This window comes from Schistocerca gregaria, chromosome 4 (genome assembly GCF_023897955.1).
Source record: "Schistocerca gregaria isolate iqSchGreg1 chromosome 4, iqSchGreg1.2, whole genome shotgun sequence".
Lineage (NCBI taxonomy): Eukaryota > Metazoa > Arthropoda > Insecta > Orthoptera > Acrididae > Schistocerca > Schistocerca gregaria.
Genome location: NC_064923.1, coordinates 226,283,506 through 226,300,440, shown reverse-complemented (window position 1 = coordinate 226,300,440; position 16,935 = coordinate 226,283,506). Strand labels below are relative to the sequence as shown.

The window sequence follows — 16,935 nt, the reverse complement described above, 5'->3', positions numbered from 1 at the left end:
AAGGCTAGGCACAAGGAATTTTCAGTTTTAATTTTGAAAGGCTGAAACTCGGCTGAAGGCGACACACCAAACAAGAAACATTTTTTTTTAGGGCTTAAGGCCTAATAAGAAAAGCCTTGCAATTTTAATAAGTTAAAACTTGTCTGAAGGCCACAGAGAGTACTTTAGACTAAAAAGGAAATCTCTACTTCAAACACAAGGAGCGGCGCTTAGAAGGCTCCAAGCGTCGGCCTGGGAAGGTAACAATAACGTTCGTTTAGGTGAGACATCCAGCCAGACAAACAACTACTTAATCAGAAGGCAGCCCAACCGAAAGCCAGCCAACGAACCAACCAACAAGATCAGTTCTTCTCCCCACGACGTTCTGGATACTGGTGCCCAATCCAGTCAAGTCGGAATAAACGGCCAAAACTACCAACAACAACTGAGTTGTCGAACTACACGCCGTGCTGGACAGCATCAACATGACGAGGAAAATACACTACTAAAAACTACGTCTTCGGCCAGGGTAGGTCACCGGAATGTCAAAGGCCACAAGGCAGACGATACTGTAGATACACTTCATTAATGAAGGAATGAATTAAATTAAGTTAAACACCACACAGGAAGACGGCTGCAATTCTAGCCGACTTCAATGCACACACGTAGTTGCTCACGGGAATCTCCCAGAAAGAGACAACCAGGATCAAACGAAGAGATGTTAGACCAGTTGAGGCTTGATAGTAGGTTACGTGAACTCTCAACGTTAGTTTCCTGAATCGGTGGGCGACGAAATTCGTAACCCTTGACAGAAACGCCCCACAACTCCAATTGCGCGTGCATGCCGCTAGCGGTTCTGGCCTGACTATGCACCATGGAGACTTCCTCGGTGCTCTCTCCCAGCGGACCAACTGCCACAAACAGCACACCCGGAAAATATAACCGCCACACCAAAGATAGTAGAGCAGTACTAGTATCGATACACGCTGCCGCTGCCACTCACGGACAGAAGACAGCAACGTTATGGCGGTAACTGAAGAAGAAATAAGACACCACTGTACCTCAACCAATGATAAAAAAACAAGGCATGACATAAGCAAGCCATGGCTCAATTGGATCCTCACTGTCACCGAATTATCTATAATCACTACAATTCGCTGACAGCCAAAAAAACATCATCTACATCCCACTCATGTACACAGTATTCAAAAATATGAAGAATACTCAAAAAGATAATACAACTTTCTAAAGCAGTCTGTGTTCCTCTATGGGTCTCAAGCAATCACCATAAGAAACTTCATCCAAATCAGTTACGCAAATGGCTATGAGCACTATGGAACTTAACAACTGAGGTCATCATCCCCATAGAACTTATGACTACTTAAATCTAATTGTCCTAAGGACTTCACACACATCCATGATTGAGGCGGGATTCGAACCAGCGACCATAGCAGTCGTAGGGTTCCACACTGAAGACCTACAACCGCTCGGTAACAACGGCCGGCTCAGTTAAGCAGTTTAACCACAAAAACTTAACAGTCAAAGTTACTTTCACATTTAATAATACTAGCATTATCATGGAATTGTGGATTAAACAAGCCGAGAATCACGCTGAAAAGCGTTTTCACAAATACAGTAACATTCAAAACCTACAGAATGAATAGTGGGACATGCAACAAGGGTTTGAGTATTGGGACAAACCGGTTTCAGCGCCAAAGTACCATTATCCAAGATGGCGGGAAAACCCATGCTCCCTGCAACACCACCTCCCCCCCTGATGGAAAGTTCAAATTTCATCAGGACAATGCAACCTCTACTAAACAAAGAAAATGTTGGGAAAGAAAGGGTGCTTGGGCTACCTCCACTAACCTGTCACCTGAGCGCCACCTCTTCCTAGGGATTGGCAGGAAAAGGACTCAGCCAGTACTGGACAGAAGACTTTATTATTTTGCATGCACCAGTATTGATTAGAACAATTAGAGGCAGTACCACCATCCAGTAGGTTCACCACAAGGACTGGATACCCACTGACCTAGTACACAGTAATGCCACCAGAGGACACTCTTATGCCTAGCATAATCCAAGATGGTGGTAGGAAAAATGGCTGGAAACAGTGTCTTCACCATGAGGTCTGGGGTCCAACTGGTCTAGTACACAGTACTGCCACCAGAGGGAACTGTCGTACTTTCCGTGACGTAATCCATGACGGCGGCCTGGTGGTGGAGAGGAAAGGACTCGTAAAAGGAAACTCAAGGGTATATTTCCAGAATGAGATTTTCACTCTGCAGCGGAGTGTACGCTGATATGAAACTTCCTCAAAGATTTAAACTGTGTGCCGGACCGAGACTCAAACCGGGTTTCGAGATTCTGTCCGACACACAGTTTTAATCTGCCAGGAATTTTCAAGGGTGTATTGTTTGTGTACAAAAAAAAATCAATGTTTGGGTGTTGGATTTCTCTTGCTCATAATTCTCTGCTGTTTGGAAACATGTAGATCTTATGAGAAGTAATTACATGGAGCAAACATGTTGCATAACCTAATTATTGGCACTGTACACTTGGCATCTAAATCTAATGTTTAGGCCTTTGTCAGCACTTAACCTATTGTTCTGTTACGTGGTTTTCCATGTCAGCCCCATTTCCTTAAACTATTATACTGCCTTTGACACCAAATTAAGTAATTAGTTATGTTCTCCCATCATTTTATGGTACACTTTTATAATTTAACATGCCATTCTGAAGCATTCTTATTTGTCACCCACCCCCTTATACTTTTGTACTGCGCTTTACAAACAGATAATGCAAATTAACATAGAGTTCTGCACTTAACCTGCTGCTCCGTTCCATGTCAACCACTCACACACACTCCTCTTAACTACTGTAACGCTAACATCTCATTTATGCAAATTAAATAAATGGATAATGTTCACATGTATCAATAGCTTATTTTTTTAATGCGTAGCTTTCTGTTGGTCAATGAAATCGATGGAATACAGTTTTAACAAAATACCGTTAACAAAAAACACATCCCACCACTCGACGCCTGATGCCACTTCCACCACCTGCAGCATCCGCCGCCGCCACCAATGCCCCGACCCCACTCTTGCTCCAGCTGTCACAGCATCAGTCTTGCATCCATGGGCAACCCTCCCACAGGATAGTGGGTTAGAGCTGCTGCAACCAGACTGCTTTCAGTATGCCAAATGCCACAGCAGGTCATCCTCCACCATCACGCCACCGCTGATCATGTGAAGCATAGCACACATCCCTGTCCACTTCGCCACAGTACTTCAAAGTGCCCTCACACCGATTCCATATGCGAACCGCCTCCTGGCAGCATGTATGATTACCATTGCTGACACAATACCTATGGGTACTGATGTCACAGACTGCGCTATAGAAATCTGTTCCACAACAGCACATGGTGATTTCTCCCTAGCGATCCTAAAGGAACATACAAGCTGCATCCAGCCCTGCATACCTGCACAAGCGTCATGGACACATTGCTGCGAAACGTCCACATGGTGACTAACCATATAAAAAGTGCACAAGGTTATTCTGATGTCACATGGCTATGTAAAATAAGAGACAAATCGACCACTCGGATATTGTATACTGTCCCAGAAGTAGTTAACACTCGCTTTCTTGATGTCTCAGCTTGTATACACTGAAATCCTTGCCCTAACAGAACCTGTTTACGAAAATAGCGCGGAATAACTCCGAATGCATCCATCACGTTTTATCCTTCCTGCTTCAAACATATGTAAACGTTCTCACCGCTCTGTAGTGATTCCCATATTCCAGCACAAAGGATATCATGTCAATGAATTGAGCATTATGATTTACTCTTATCGAAATTACCCTCTAAATTATTGATACAGCAGGTGTGGAAGCACCGTCCACCTTTTCTATCTTCCTGCAGACAAGTCTTTCAAAAGGAAAAAAAAGTTATTTTCACAGATCGCTATATTGCACCGACAATTAAACCCTGCAAAGAGCCCCTTCATATCGTAAAATATGGAAAGGCTCTTACTCAATTACACTGCTCTCCTATTGAGTTCAGGGGTTTGAATATTGGAGAGTGAAACCGATCTCCAACCCAGCAATATATCACAGTAAACCATATCGGTGTAGTAAACATACAATTCATATCGTGTGCCAAATGAAGTCATCCATTTTACATCATTCGTACATACACCGCGAAGACAGACAGCACTATGTATACTACTCACAGCACTAGATATTTTGCTGCAGATGGCTGACACAAGTCAGCCACTCCCAATGTGCGACCAGAACGCCTTCAGTGGACCATAGTGACTCTCAGAACTGTTCTCTAATTCGGTTCTTTTTTCCTCAGCACAAACACGTTACTGTTTCTGGTCTGACCCTGCTTCCTTGCTTTCTAGTTTTTCTACACCCATCTCCAGACTCTGGGATTACAAGAACACACGAATTTTTGCATGGTTTGCTAGAATATCACACCATTTTCGCGGTACTTCTCAATATCAAGCACACAAAATTACCCTACCGATTGCTTGTGCAACATAATTCCGAAGATATAGACTGGAAATTATTTATCTACAAACACTAAACTTTAGGTAGGTGGAGCGTGCTGTAAACCATAGATTAACCAGAGACTTATCCTGCCTGCAAAGACTTTTACTCCAACAGTCCTCACCATTCTGACACCTCCTACTGTTAACAGTAAACATGAATCATCCCCACACAGTTCACCTGCGCTGCAGGCCAAGCTCGCACGCGTAGAATCATCATCCTAAGAAATCGGTCACATATGTATTTTGTCCCTGTACTTACAACTAAATGTTACAAATCGCGGTCTCAGTGGAACAACATTTCACAATGAGAAAAGTTACGCAATTCAGCCTGTTGACACCTGTGTACGTGGAAATAGAAATACCAGTACTATTGTTATGACTTGGTACACCCTTCCCTTTCCTATCAAAGTACTTTACATCATATCCATACCTTCCTTATGAATAACATAGTCATTTCGTTTTCAACATGTCAGAACACAAACACATATTTTATGCGGCTGACGCTCAAGGTGAACATAAACAGCCTACTACTATCTACAATACTTTGTCAATAATTGGTTGCTTGCAATACGAAATAATACTGACCAAAAAACAGTGATGGGTGGACATGTCTCATAAGTTTTTCTTGCGAGTGCTACCACCATGTCTTAGAAAGACAGATTTAATCGTCTTACTTGGAAAAACACAATCCCAACAACTATTGTATGCTACCATCACAAGTGGTCTTGATTCTATAGGTGAACACAAGCATCAATGTTAAAAACTGTACTGGGTTTATAAATAAAGGTATGGCATTACCTCTCAATGAATTGGTTTTTCCAGAAAAATACTGTGACATCGAATATAGACAGCAGTCGTCGGAGTGTGTAGTATCAGACCAACACATCGCCGAGAGTGCGACCTTGTAATAAGATTAACGCATTTTGAAACCAACAAGGATAAGGAGCGTGGTGTGAAACCGGTATTGGCAACTCCTTCACGCCGCAGCTGCTATACATTTCTCCAGTATTTGTAACACATTCTGTCTCGATGCAATGTCAGAGGTTTGCTGATATACCCACTGAGCTACAGGCAATGCTTGATTGAGAAGGATCACAAACAGTAGTAGATGGTGTGATGATTGAGATCGTAAGAAGTGTCCACTATCTTTCTTTATCTCTAGTGTTACGCTATATGCTAGAAATGATTTCTATAGACCCACTAGTGAAGCTTATTCCTGGAACTCTCATATCTAGAAACGAGTCACCTTTCTTGGACCTGTCTGCTACAGTAAAATTCCCGCCTCGTTTCAGGTAGCTCCTATGCATCCTGCAAATGCCCCATCAGACTCTACGCTAACATCCCAGCAGCTTTGCGCACCTGATCGCTCGAGTGTATGTCGGAACTGATTAGGGGTCACAGAAAACTATGTCTACCACCTCCTTTAATCTGTGTAGAAACAGGCGAAGCTGAGTTACTGCAACAGAACTGTGTTTTGACCATTCGACGGAAACGAAAACTCCTCCTGGAACATGAGGTAGTATAAAAGACAGTACAGGAACTGGGGGAAGGATGTGGATTTGATTATTGCATTGTGGTGCTTCTCCAGACTACATACACGTACTATAGATCCACATCGATTATACATCTATATCATCAAGAAGCTGTCTTCGTTATTCTGTACCACTCATCAGAGAAAAAGTATGAACTATAAATGCTCAACTAACTTCATCAGATAAATAACTACATAAGGTTTTTACCACACCTCCCTCCTTCCATATGTCAAGAACAAATACTGTATGTGTGTAGGCATCGAGCACACTTGAAGATCCTATTAAATATACAGGTATTGATAAACTACACAGACCAGTTTAAAGTTCCATGGCCTGAACTCTAGGAGGATGATTGTATCCCGTGGACTGTATTGCAAGTTGCAAGGAAGCGCCCCCTGTGGCCCTGTCTCGTTGTTTGGAAATTACTTTTTTTCTGGTCTGACACACTTTCTACACTGACAAACATTTTGTTTTCCAGTCACGACTTCAAGGTCTTTGTCATGTTTTAAACAGACATTAATACGTTCTGATGCACTGCTTCTCACAGACACCTCTAAACGTACCTGTATTTGCATCAAAGGAAAACAGAGATTGGATGGGGTGATGGATTGAGGTAGAGCTGTAACGACGTACGTTGTAATGGTAGAGTGTTGATGCATTAAAGAGAGGCAGAAGTTGCTGCAGGTCAATTTTTCCACTGATCTGTTGGGATGCATTAGCAGCGTGATATACGCGGCCAAAAGGGGATGACTACGTATATTTGTAAAGAAGCAATGGATTTGAGGTCGAGTACAGTGATAGCAAAGAGAAGAGTATGTCATAATAATGGTATTAGTATTTCTACGCTGCCTCTACGGTCGCAGGTTCGAAACCTGCTTCGGGCATGGGTGTGTGTGATGTCCTTAGGTTGGTTAGGTTTAAGTAGTTCTAAGCTATAGGGGACTGATGGCCACAGCAGTTGAGTCCCATAGTGCTCAGAGCCATTTGAACCATTTTTTGATATTTCTATTTACAGAGCCACAGCTGACAACAGGGTGTACTGCTGATACTTCACTCACTATCAAATATCATTCAATGGGGACCGCTATTGTAACATTTAGTTGTAATTACAGGGATGAAATATATATTTTACCGAAATCTTAAAATGATGATTCTACCTGTCCGATCTTGGCCTGTAGCGCCGATGAACCGTGCGGCGGGGATGATTCACATTCCCCGTTAAAGGTAGGAGTTGCAGAAAGGAGAGGCCTGTTGGAGTGTAGGAAAATAGATGAATTAAACATGTTGTCCTGTAGACGACCGAATAGTGAACTATTACTTAGTATGTATGGGATAGCTGTCGTGATTGCTTGTAATTTGAGAAGATTCAATATGTAGGTGCATTTGCACTGAACCGTTATTCCCTGTCTTTTAAATTGTTCAGTTGACTGCTTCTGCACATTTCGCGCCTTTATTTACTTGAGAGAAGATCGATTGTGGTGTGTGTATCTAACATGTGGAAGACAAGTTTGCTGGTTTTCTAGATATGAGAAACACGTTATTAGACTTTGAAAATTAGAGGGATGGCTTGGAATCGGTTAATCACCGGCATCGGTATTGTTGAGAGATAATATCAGTTTAATCTATTTTTCAGTTGAAGAGATTTCTCACTTAAATGTCTTTGCAGATGGGATAATCTTCTAGTTACTCTATGGAATACAGCAAGCTCTACCTAGCTATTATTTTGGATTTGTAAGGAAATAATTTCCAGTCCATATCTTCGGAATTATGTAGCACAAGCGATCGGTAGGATACTGCTGTGTGCTTGATATCGAGAAGTTAAAATGGTGTGATATTCTAGCAAACCATGCGAAGATACATGTGTTCTTGTAATCCTAGAGTCTGGAGATGGGTGTAGAAAAGCGAGAAAGCAAGGAAGCTGGTTCGGACCAGAAACAGTAACGCGTTTGCGCCGAGGGAAAACGAGCCCGAGTTGGAGAACAGTTCTGAGAGTGACTTTGGTCCACTGACGGCGTTCTGGTCGCATGTTGGGAGTGGATGACTGGTGTCAGCCAGCTGTGGGAAAATATTTAGTGCTGTGAGTAGTATATATAGTGCTTTCTGTCATCTCAGTACATGTACGAATGATGTAAAATGTGTGAGTTTATTTGGCACACGATATGAATTGTATGTTTACTACATCGACATGGTATGCAGTGATATGTTGCTGGGTTGGAGGTCGGTTTCACACTCCAATATTCAAGCTCCTGAACTCAGTGGGAGAGCAGTGCAATTGAGTAAGAGCCTTTCCATATTTGATGATATGTAGGGGCACTATGCAGGGCTTAACTGTTGGTACAGTATGGCGATCTGTGTAAAATAGCTTTTTCTTACCTCTGAAAGTCTCGTCTGCAGAAGGAAAAAAATGTAGATTGTTCTTCCACACCTGCTGCATCAGTAAGCTGAAGGATAAATTCGATAAGTCAATCATAATGCTCGAGTCATGCACACGACATCCTTTGTACTGGGGTATAGGTGTCTCTACATAGCGGTGAGAACATTTGCGAATATTTAGAGGAGGAAGGGTAATACGTGGTGGGCGTGGTGCCACAAGAAAGATGGACGAATAGGAAAAATGGATTCGGCGTTATTCCACGCTATTTTAGTAAGCAGATTCTGTTAGGCCAAGAATTTCCGTACATACAAGCTGAGACATCAAGAAAGCAAGTGTTGCACGTGGCAGCGGCGTCATCGAGCGTTGAGTGGCTGGATGTGTTTTTTATTAGCTTTTGTTTAAACTGTATTCCATCGATTTCATCGACCAATAGAATGCTGCGAATTGCAAAAAGCTACCCCATACACGTGAATAATATTGATTTCATTAATGTGCGTATATTTTTATATCAATGTTGGGTTAGCAGTACAATAGTTAAGTAGAGGGTGTGCATGAGTGGGTGGCTTGGAGCAGAGCTGCAGGTTAGTTGTAAAATTCTTGGTTTATTTGCGTAATCTTTATTTAAAACGCAGTAAAAAGTTTATGGGGGTGGGTGAAAATAAAGAATGTGCCAGAAATGGAATTCAAACGCATGTTATATCTAATTACTTTATTTTGTATCAAAGGCAGTAAAATAGTTTAAGGAAATATGGCTGACATGAAAACCACTTAACAGAACAATAGGTTAATTACGAACAAAGGCTGAAACATTAGGTTAAGAAACCAGGAGTAAAGTACGGAACATTAGGTTATGCAACATGTTTGCCCTATGTAATTACTTCTTACAAGACCTACATGTTTCCAGACAGCAGAGAATGATGATCAAGAGAAATCCAGCCATCACAAACTTTTTCTATAGATAAACAATGTACCTTTGAATTTCCTTTCATGAGTCCCTTAATCTCCGCCACAAGACAGCCATCTTGGATTATGTCACCGATGAGAGCACCCTCTGGCAGCACTACTGTGTACTAGATCAGCTGGTGTCCGAACCTTGTGGCGAACACACTGGATGGTGATGTCAACTCTATTTGTTTAAATAAAGACTGGTGTATGCAAAATAATAAAATGTCCAGCACACCCCGAGTCCTTTTCCCTCCAATCCCTTGGAAGAGGTGGCAGGGTAGTGGAGGTAGCCCAAGCGACCTTTCTTTCCCGCCATTTGTTAGGTTAGAAGAGATAGCCCAAGTGACGTTTCCTTACAGCCAAAATTCCTATGTTGAACCAACCCCTAGGAAGAGGTGGCCATCAGATGACTAAGATAATGGAGGTAACCCAAGTGATCTTTCTTTCTTGCCATTTTATTAGGTTAGTAGAGGTTGCACATTGTCCTGATGGAATTCGAACTTCCCACAGGGTGGGAGGGGGGGGGGGCGGCATAGCACTTGGTGTGGCACTTTACCGCCATCTTGAATAACAGTACTTGCATTATCATCTGATGTCACAGATGCCATCTTGGATGACGTCATCAACTGTTGTCAGGTGATGACCTCATGGCCGCCATCTTGGATAACGGTACTTTGGAGACGAAACCGCTTTGTCTCAACACTGTTGTGTACCTAGTTAGAGGACACAAACAACCACGTTCTATAGAAAGGACTAAGGAGAATCACTGAATGTCATTTGTTATTAACTACCTCCTCCTAAAATTTATTAACCAACAGGAAATTCCTTACCAAACTAGTAACAAGGTTCAAAGGTCGATGTTTTGTTTTATATTTAAAAAAGAAAAAAGTGTTAATCACCTGCAAGAAAAATTATTAAACTCTAAATACCAGACGTTAAACAATTTACACATGTATGTCAATTTTAAAACGATTACAGAAGGTGACAGACGTTATACAATAAAGAATTACAACTTACCAGCTCGACTTCAGATATGTGCGCAAGAAAGCTGGCAGTCTTAGACCTCGGGCCCTTCTGTCGGCACAACAAAGAAAGCGTAAGTTGACCGCTACAACATGTACAGCAGACGCACACTTAAACAGTGAAAGGGACAAAACTAGCGCTTTTAGACCAGCTATGAAAGATATCACAATTAGAGCAGGTATAAATGCAGGAGTATTCGAGTATCAGACGTTATTTATATTTTACATCTTAAATAAGTATTTGACTTTCACATAAAATGTTCCTCTGAAGAGTAGGGAAGGCGATATACTACTAGCTGAACAACCCGCGACACTGCCAGTGATTAAAGTGGATCTCCTTTCTTCTTTTCAACACAATGGCAAGAGACAATCTAAACTTAAAATTGTGCACAGGCCGGAAGCCCTTAAAATCAGAATGGCAAGAAAAGAACAGTTTCAAATTTTATTTAAAATAAGATGTCCGAAAATTTTTTTAAAACTACACTAAACAGATGAACAATTTTACACATAGGACGGAGATGACGACATGCCAGTGACCCCTTCGGAATCAAATGAAAAAGGCGGGAGAGCGGCACTTAATAATATCAGTATGAGCTAGCTGTGGAAGCTTTTTATATCAAACTTAACAAATCACATTGCGTTTCCGTACTGTTCTTCTAGGGCGTCAGATTTATACATTTTGTTTAGCTTTAATGTTTCAAGGCTTGATTATGACTACTTACTGCTTTTTATCACCAATACATATCTATCAAGTGAGCATAAACTGTTGTGAAATGAGGTATCATGTCGTTTATTCGCTTTCATGTGTTTTCAGTTTTTGACAGTTAACTGTTGCTTTAACTTTGATGCTGAATATTGTTTCTGGTGCCTCAGTCAATATTAAGGAGGAAAGCGATTAGAACCTCCCTTTTACCCCAAACGTAACGTACACCCAGGATCACCTCCATTGACGCATCTTATTTGTGGTCTCATCTAGCAGAAATTCTATGTCGTCAGTTCATACATTATGAAGCTGTAGTATGCCCGTTATACGTTACAATAGAATGGAACATAATGTGCTCACTTAACTGTTCAAGAAAAACTCTTTGAGTCTCTATGGTTCTGTGAGTAAAGTAAAGCGATGTATAGGAAAGTAATGAGTCCACGATTTAGAGGAAGAACAGATCATGTCGATCCTCTGGTATTCTCTCCCAAGCAAACTGAGATAACACGGGAAAAAGTAGAAAGTTTTTTCTGTCATGCAAATCCAACTCCTGAAATGGGTTTGTCAGGCTTCAGGAAAAACCAGATATTAAAAACACAAACCCAGTGGGTAAAATTAGTTTTTTTTCTTATTTTATTAAATATTAATGATTTAATAGTTCACTTTAAATTTCTGTGATTAATTTATTCAAAACACTAATGCATTATTACTAATGCTTTGATAGGCCCTCTTCTCTTGTGCCCTCCCTCCTAGCATTCAATCCATTGAGGGAATACTGTCCACTTAAAAAGTCTGCAGATCACAAGCTGGGAAACGCTGGAAAGCACAAGCTCATAGACACTAGTTGACACAGGACAAAATTACTAGTTTGGTGGAGATTGTTGTTGCCCCACGTAAATCCAAATGACAGTGAGGCATGATCGCTAGAGTTTACTGCAGATTTTTGTCAGCGGCAAGTCAGGCACCTGTGTCTGTTCGGCCATAATTTTGAGAAATTAAATAGTGACCAAATTTGTTGTTGTGTGGTGGAAATGAACGTCTGGCGTCATTGGCCGGGAAGCCCCTTGCGGGTCTGGTCGGGCCGCCTTGATGCAGGTCTTATTACATTCGACGCCACATTGGGCGTCATGCGCGCCGGCTGGGGATGAAATGATGATAGGGACAACACAAACCCCAGTCCCTGAGCGGAGAAAATCTCCGACCCAGCCGGGAATCGAACCGGGACCCATAGGACGGCAGTCCGTCATGCTGACTCAGCTGTCGGGGCTGGCTGTTGTGATGTTATACAATAGTAATAATCCCGTTATTCTGGTTGACAGATCTTGACGCCACAGAATAGGACGTGTCTACGTGATTCATCGGATTACATTACTACAGGAATGAAGTTAGAAACATGGATGGAATTTGAGCTTGCGCCCTATTTATGTTGTCGATTCACGTGGCGGCTGGTAGAGGCCTCCGTGTTCGCTCGCACTTCTAATGACTAGTATGCACCCAGTCGAGGAGGCTGTTGCGACATCCATTCTAACAGGTGCCATTGTCCTACGATTGGGCAGCGTAATATTCTTAACACAGAGCTGCCTCAACGATAGATGTTCCTTACGGTGAGCAAAGACCACGCGTTGTACCAATGCCCCCCTAAGTCTCCTCATGTGACACTATGGGATTATTTTTGTGGGGTTTTGTGAAAGACCCCACGAGTCTCTCTCCTCTCAACAATGACGTGTGACACAGCCTAGTAACAGCAGTAAATGCAGTATTAAATCGAAACGCAATTTAAGAAGTATGGGACAACTTTGAATGTCATCTGAATGTTTGTCATGTGCCTAGTAGAGGACACTTTAAACAACTGTGGAAGATAAATAAAAACGTTGATACAAAACGTAATTGTATGAGAAGGAGTCAAATGAAAACCCTAAGTATTTTGTCATTTTTATTTTCTATTGAACAAAAGTGAGAGCGTGTCACTTTTCGACATAGCCGCCCTGTCGTTGAACACACTTCCTGCGGTACGCAAGAAGAGCATGAGGTCTGCTGTGGAAAACATTCTTCCTCTCTAAGTGTCTTTGCTTTGAATGTTTATATGACAAATGCCAACCACCTAGTTGTTTGAAGGAAATTGAGTATATGCAACAGAGTGAGTCAAAGAGGCAGTGTAGATAGAAGTTTTGATTATTTACTAATCAGGGTCAAATGAGAAATTTATTTGCCTTTCTTGTTATGATTCCATGTTGATTTAATCACTTTATTAACTCTCGTGTGCCTAGCAATTTCGAAACGGAAAAAATACAAATAAAAAATTGCCGAATGCCAATGGGAATCCATCAGAGGTTTTCTGCTCCACAGCCAGACGCCTTGGACATTAAACCTACGGCATTCCATTGAAGAGTTTTTACCTTATGGGTACATAAGCTATGTGTTGCGGCCGTTTACCGGAAACATCGACGAAACTTTAAGACTCATTGGATCAGAATAGTTAATTGACGCTGAGGAATACGATAAACAGCAGTACTAGTGATTGTTAGAAGATTACTCTTCGTTTACACTTGACTCTTATTTGCATGCCTTGTAGAAGGGAGAGAACGTTGGAAACATTCTGGATGGTGCAGGGCAGTAAAAGTCGGCCGCTAGCCTTATTTTTCAGAAGAACCACACCAGAGGTGCATGTACCAATAGCTCACTGGCCATCGTCCTGGGACGTCTAGCTTCGTAGACAGTGAGAGACAAAATCTCTTGCAGCACAAACCTCTGTTTGCTGGAAATGGACTAAGAAGGAACGCTTCTTAGCAGAAGGGACTATTGTGCTCAAATGTAGAAACCTGAATTTTTCTTTGGAAAGTACGGGATACCAGAGACAAATACATTGTAAATGAAAGACGGACACACAGTTTTGGGCCTTTGAAAATGTGAGACGCTAATGGACGCATTTATTATGCAAAAAAATCTCATTTTTATGTGACGTAGGAATCTTAAGGGCTGGCTGACTGAAATAAACTATAGCTTAGACACAAAGGTTCTGCTGTGATGACGAAGGCCACCTCACTGGTCGCAGAGAGTGACAGAGACAGAGAGAGAGAGAGAGAGAGAGAGAGAGAGAGAGAAAGAGAGAGAGAGAGAGAGAGAGGGAGAGTGAAGCGGCTTTCTTCTCTGTTAGATGTTATGACGTGTATTATTGGTTAACCAACAGGAGGAAGGGGAGTATCACGTTCTAAGGAGCATATCCATCAGTCGGTGCTCAGAAGATATGGAGCAGAGTCAATCTGAATTTAATAAGAGATGAAGAACGCCGCGACGGAGATTTCCTTGTAAAATCTATTGATCGGCAATCATCTCACCAACAACTTCATCTTCTTCTGGAAATTGTTCTTGTTCATCTGGATCGTCAGGAAAGTCGAGTGCTACAGTATCCTTCCAATGGCCTGACCGCTCCCGTCTGGAGCCGAGCGACCGCTACGGTCGCAGGTTCGAATCCTGCCGCGGGCATGGATGTGTGTGATGTCCTTAAGTTAGTTAGGTTTAATTAGTTCTAAATTCCAGGCGACTGATGACCTCAGAAGTTAAGTCGCATAGTGCTTTTGAACCAATGGCCTGACGATATTTCGCCTAATGTACTTGGAGGCTTAGAGAAGCTTCGGGAAAATCTGCATTTCTGCATTGGCGAGGTCGTTGGTGGCTCAAATGACTGAACTTTGCAACCATTTTAGCCTCCACCTAGAACACTACGTTAAGACCGATCTGCAACTACGAAACGATGTGTAGTGAAACTAAAAGTCATTTTATAACTTTTTGATCACTTGAGCCTGGATTTAAAATTAATGAAGGGTATACTTTCAACTCCATCCGCAGGTGTGACGTATTCTCTGCTTGAGTACAATCTGGTACCAGTCAAGGTGACAAGAGCCTCTGGGCATTTGTGATTACAATTAATTTAGTTGAGCGATTATTGGTACCTCTCCCTTCCAGCATCTGTCAGATGTGCGAAGCCCCTATTATGTTACTTTTTCCACAGATTTTCATCTGTTTTGTCAAAAACTTTATCAGAATAAATAAAAGTAATTGTGACCTATGCATCATTTAGTGGTCATAAGATCCTCATCCGTTAATCTGGGGAGCACTGTGCCATCTTTGTGACGCCCCTCAGGCTTAAAGTTCATTTAAAAAACCAGTAACCAAATTTTTATCTTGATTTCTAGGGAAACATATGTTTTCCTAGAAGTATATTTTCAACTACATACCGTCAATTCTGAATTGACTTCACATCACGAATCTTAGGTGTAGTGTTTACAAAAAAAAAAGGGGAGGTGTTACTTGAACCAAAATATCTTAGCCTTTCAGTTTAGGTTGTGCATAAGCGGCCCAACAATCTTAAGATGAATTGGTTGGCTGTGGATGAAGCCTTCCCACCGTCAGAGTGCACCATCTGCTGAGACTGGGCTTGCATTTGCGCCATCTACAACTAGGCTGCTTGGAGTGCGTTTTTTCTGCATTGAAAGTTATAGGTGTGTTTTCTGCAAACAGGTCTACAGGCCTCAGTAATGTTATTTGAAAAAGATTCATCCCTTTTCTACTACATCTTCTACTTAGCTGATTACGAAAATTTGGGAGGCATATTAACTTATGCAGCGGACTACACAGCTTTTACATGCACATGCAACCCTGAGGTACTCTTCTGCAATATGTAGTGATGATCCTACTGATGAGAGAGGCATTCACCTTTTGTCTAGAATGTAAATAAAGTCCACTTGACCAAATACTGACACCTTTTTTTCATTATTATTTTTGCAGACAGCATACTGCCGGAGAATAAAGGGCGTTCATTTCGTGAACTCTCCTAAGACAATTGACGCCATCGTGAAACTAGTGAAGTCGGCCACATCAGAGAAATTACACTCGAGAGTAAGTGTGATGCATTGTAGTAATGAATGCAGATCAAAAGATAACAGCTAATGTAAAACAATCATTTGCATATTTCTCATATCTAAATTTTGTGCTGCAGGATTTGGATGTGAGTAATGTCTGGTTGGAGGTTGTGCAGGTGTGGGCTTGTAATTAATATATGCTTCATTAGATAATAAATTACAACACTGGAGCACGTATGAATACCAAAATCTCTATGCTCAACCACTGTATAAACACTTGAGTAATGTAGTAACACAAAAATTCGAAACTGTATTTAGCACCAACAGTAATACAATAAACTATCTCAAAATTGGGCAAGAATAATATACAGCAGGACGTGCTCTAAAATAAATTGTGTGAATCATGTAGATAAAAATATAAAATTGTTTCAGCCTGCAAAGGCTTTACAAAAGTCAGCGATATAAAATGAAAATTGGTTCTGCTCACGACTAACTTAACAAAAGGTCATTGGGAAAGAAAATGATGATTAGAGTCGTGAAGAAAAAGGGGGAATCAAGGTAACACAGGACAAAGAGCTCTACAATTAACTGCAGGCCTCTATTACCAACCTCGATCATATCCTAGACAAACCCCGACAAGAAAAGATAACCACTTGGTAGCTAAATTACTATACTATGACGTAATAGGGTGTGGTTGGACTGGGTTGAGCTGTGACTGGTCATAATTAGTAAAACTTCCATTTATTTTCATATCACAAATAAAACTTTACAATAATGTCAAAGATTGAAGGAGAGCTGTGTTGCAAAATAGAAACAGCCTCATAGTTAGGCTAGAATTCAAAAACAGGCTACAGACCACATGGCTAACCATGGACACCCATGTAAATAAAATTACAGAGTGATGATCACCAATAGAAGCATAACAGAAAGGTATTCAAAGAATATAGCCGACTAGACAAGAAACA

General features: G+C 41.4%; 1 protein-coding gene across 2 annotated transcripts in view; it reads left to right on the top strand.

The window, feature by feature from the left end:
* The window catches only part of LOC126365809 (retinol-binding protein pinta-like), a 166,149-nt gene that overhangs the window by 120,785 nt on the left and 28,429 nt on the right, over positions 1-16,935 (top strand). Inside the window, exon 5 of one of the 2 annotated variants that reach the window (XM_050008396.1) lies at positions 15,897-16,007. The exons of the other annotated variant lie outside the window; for it this stretch is intronic. Coding sequence (XP_049864353.1) covers positions 15,897-16,007 — 111 coding nt within the window. The remainder of the gene's footprint in view (positions 1-15,896; positions 16,008-16,935) is intronic. 2 annotated transcript variants of the gene reach the window in all.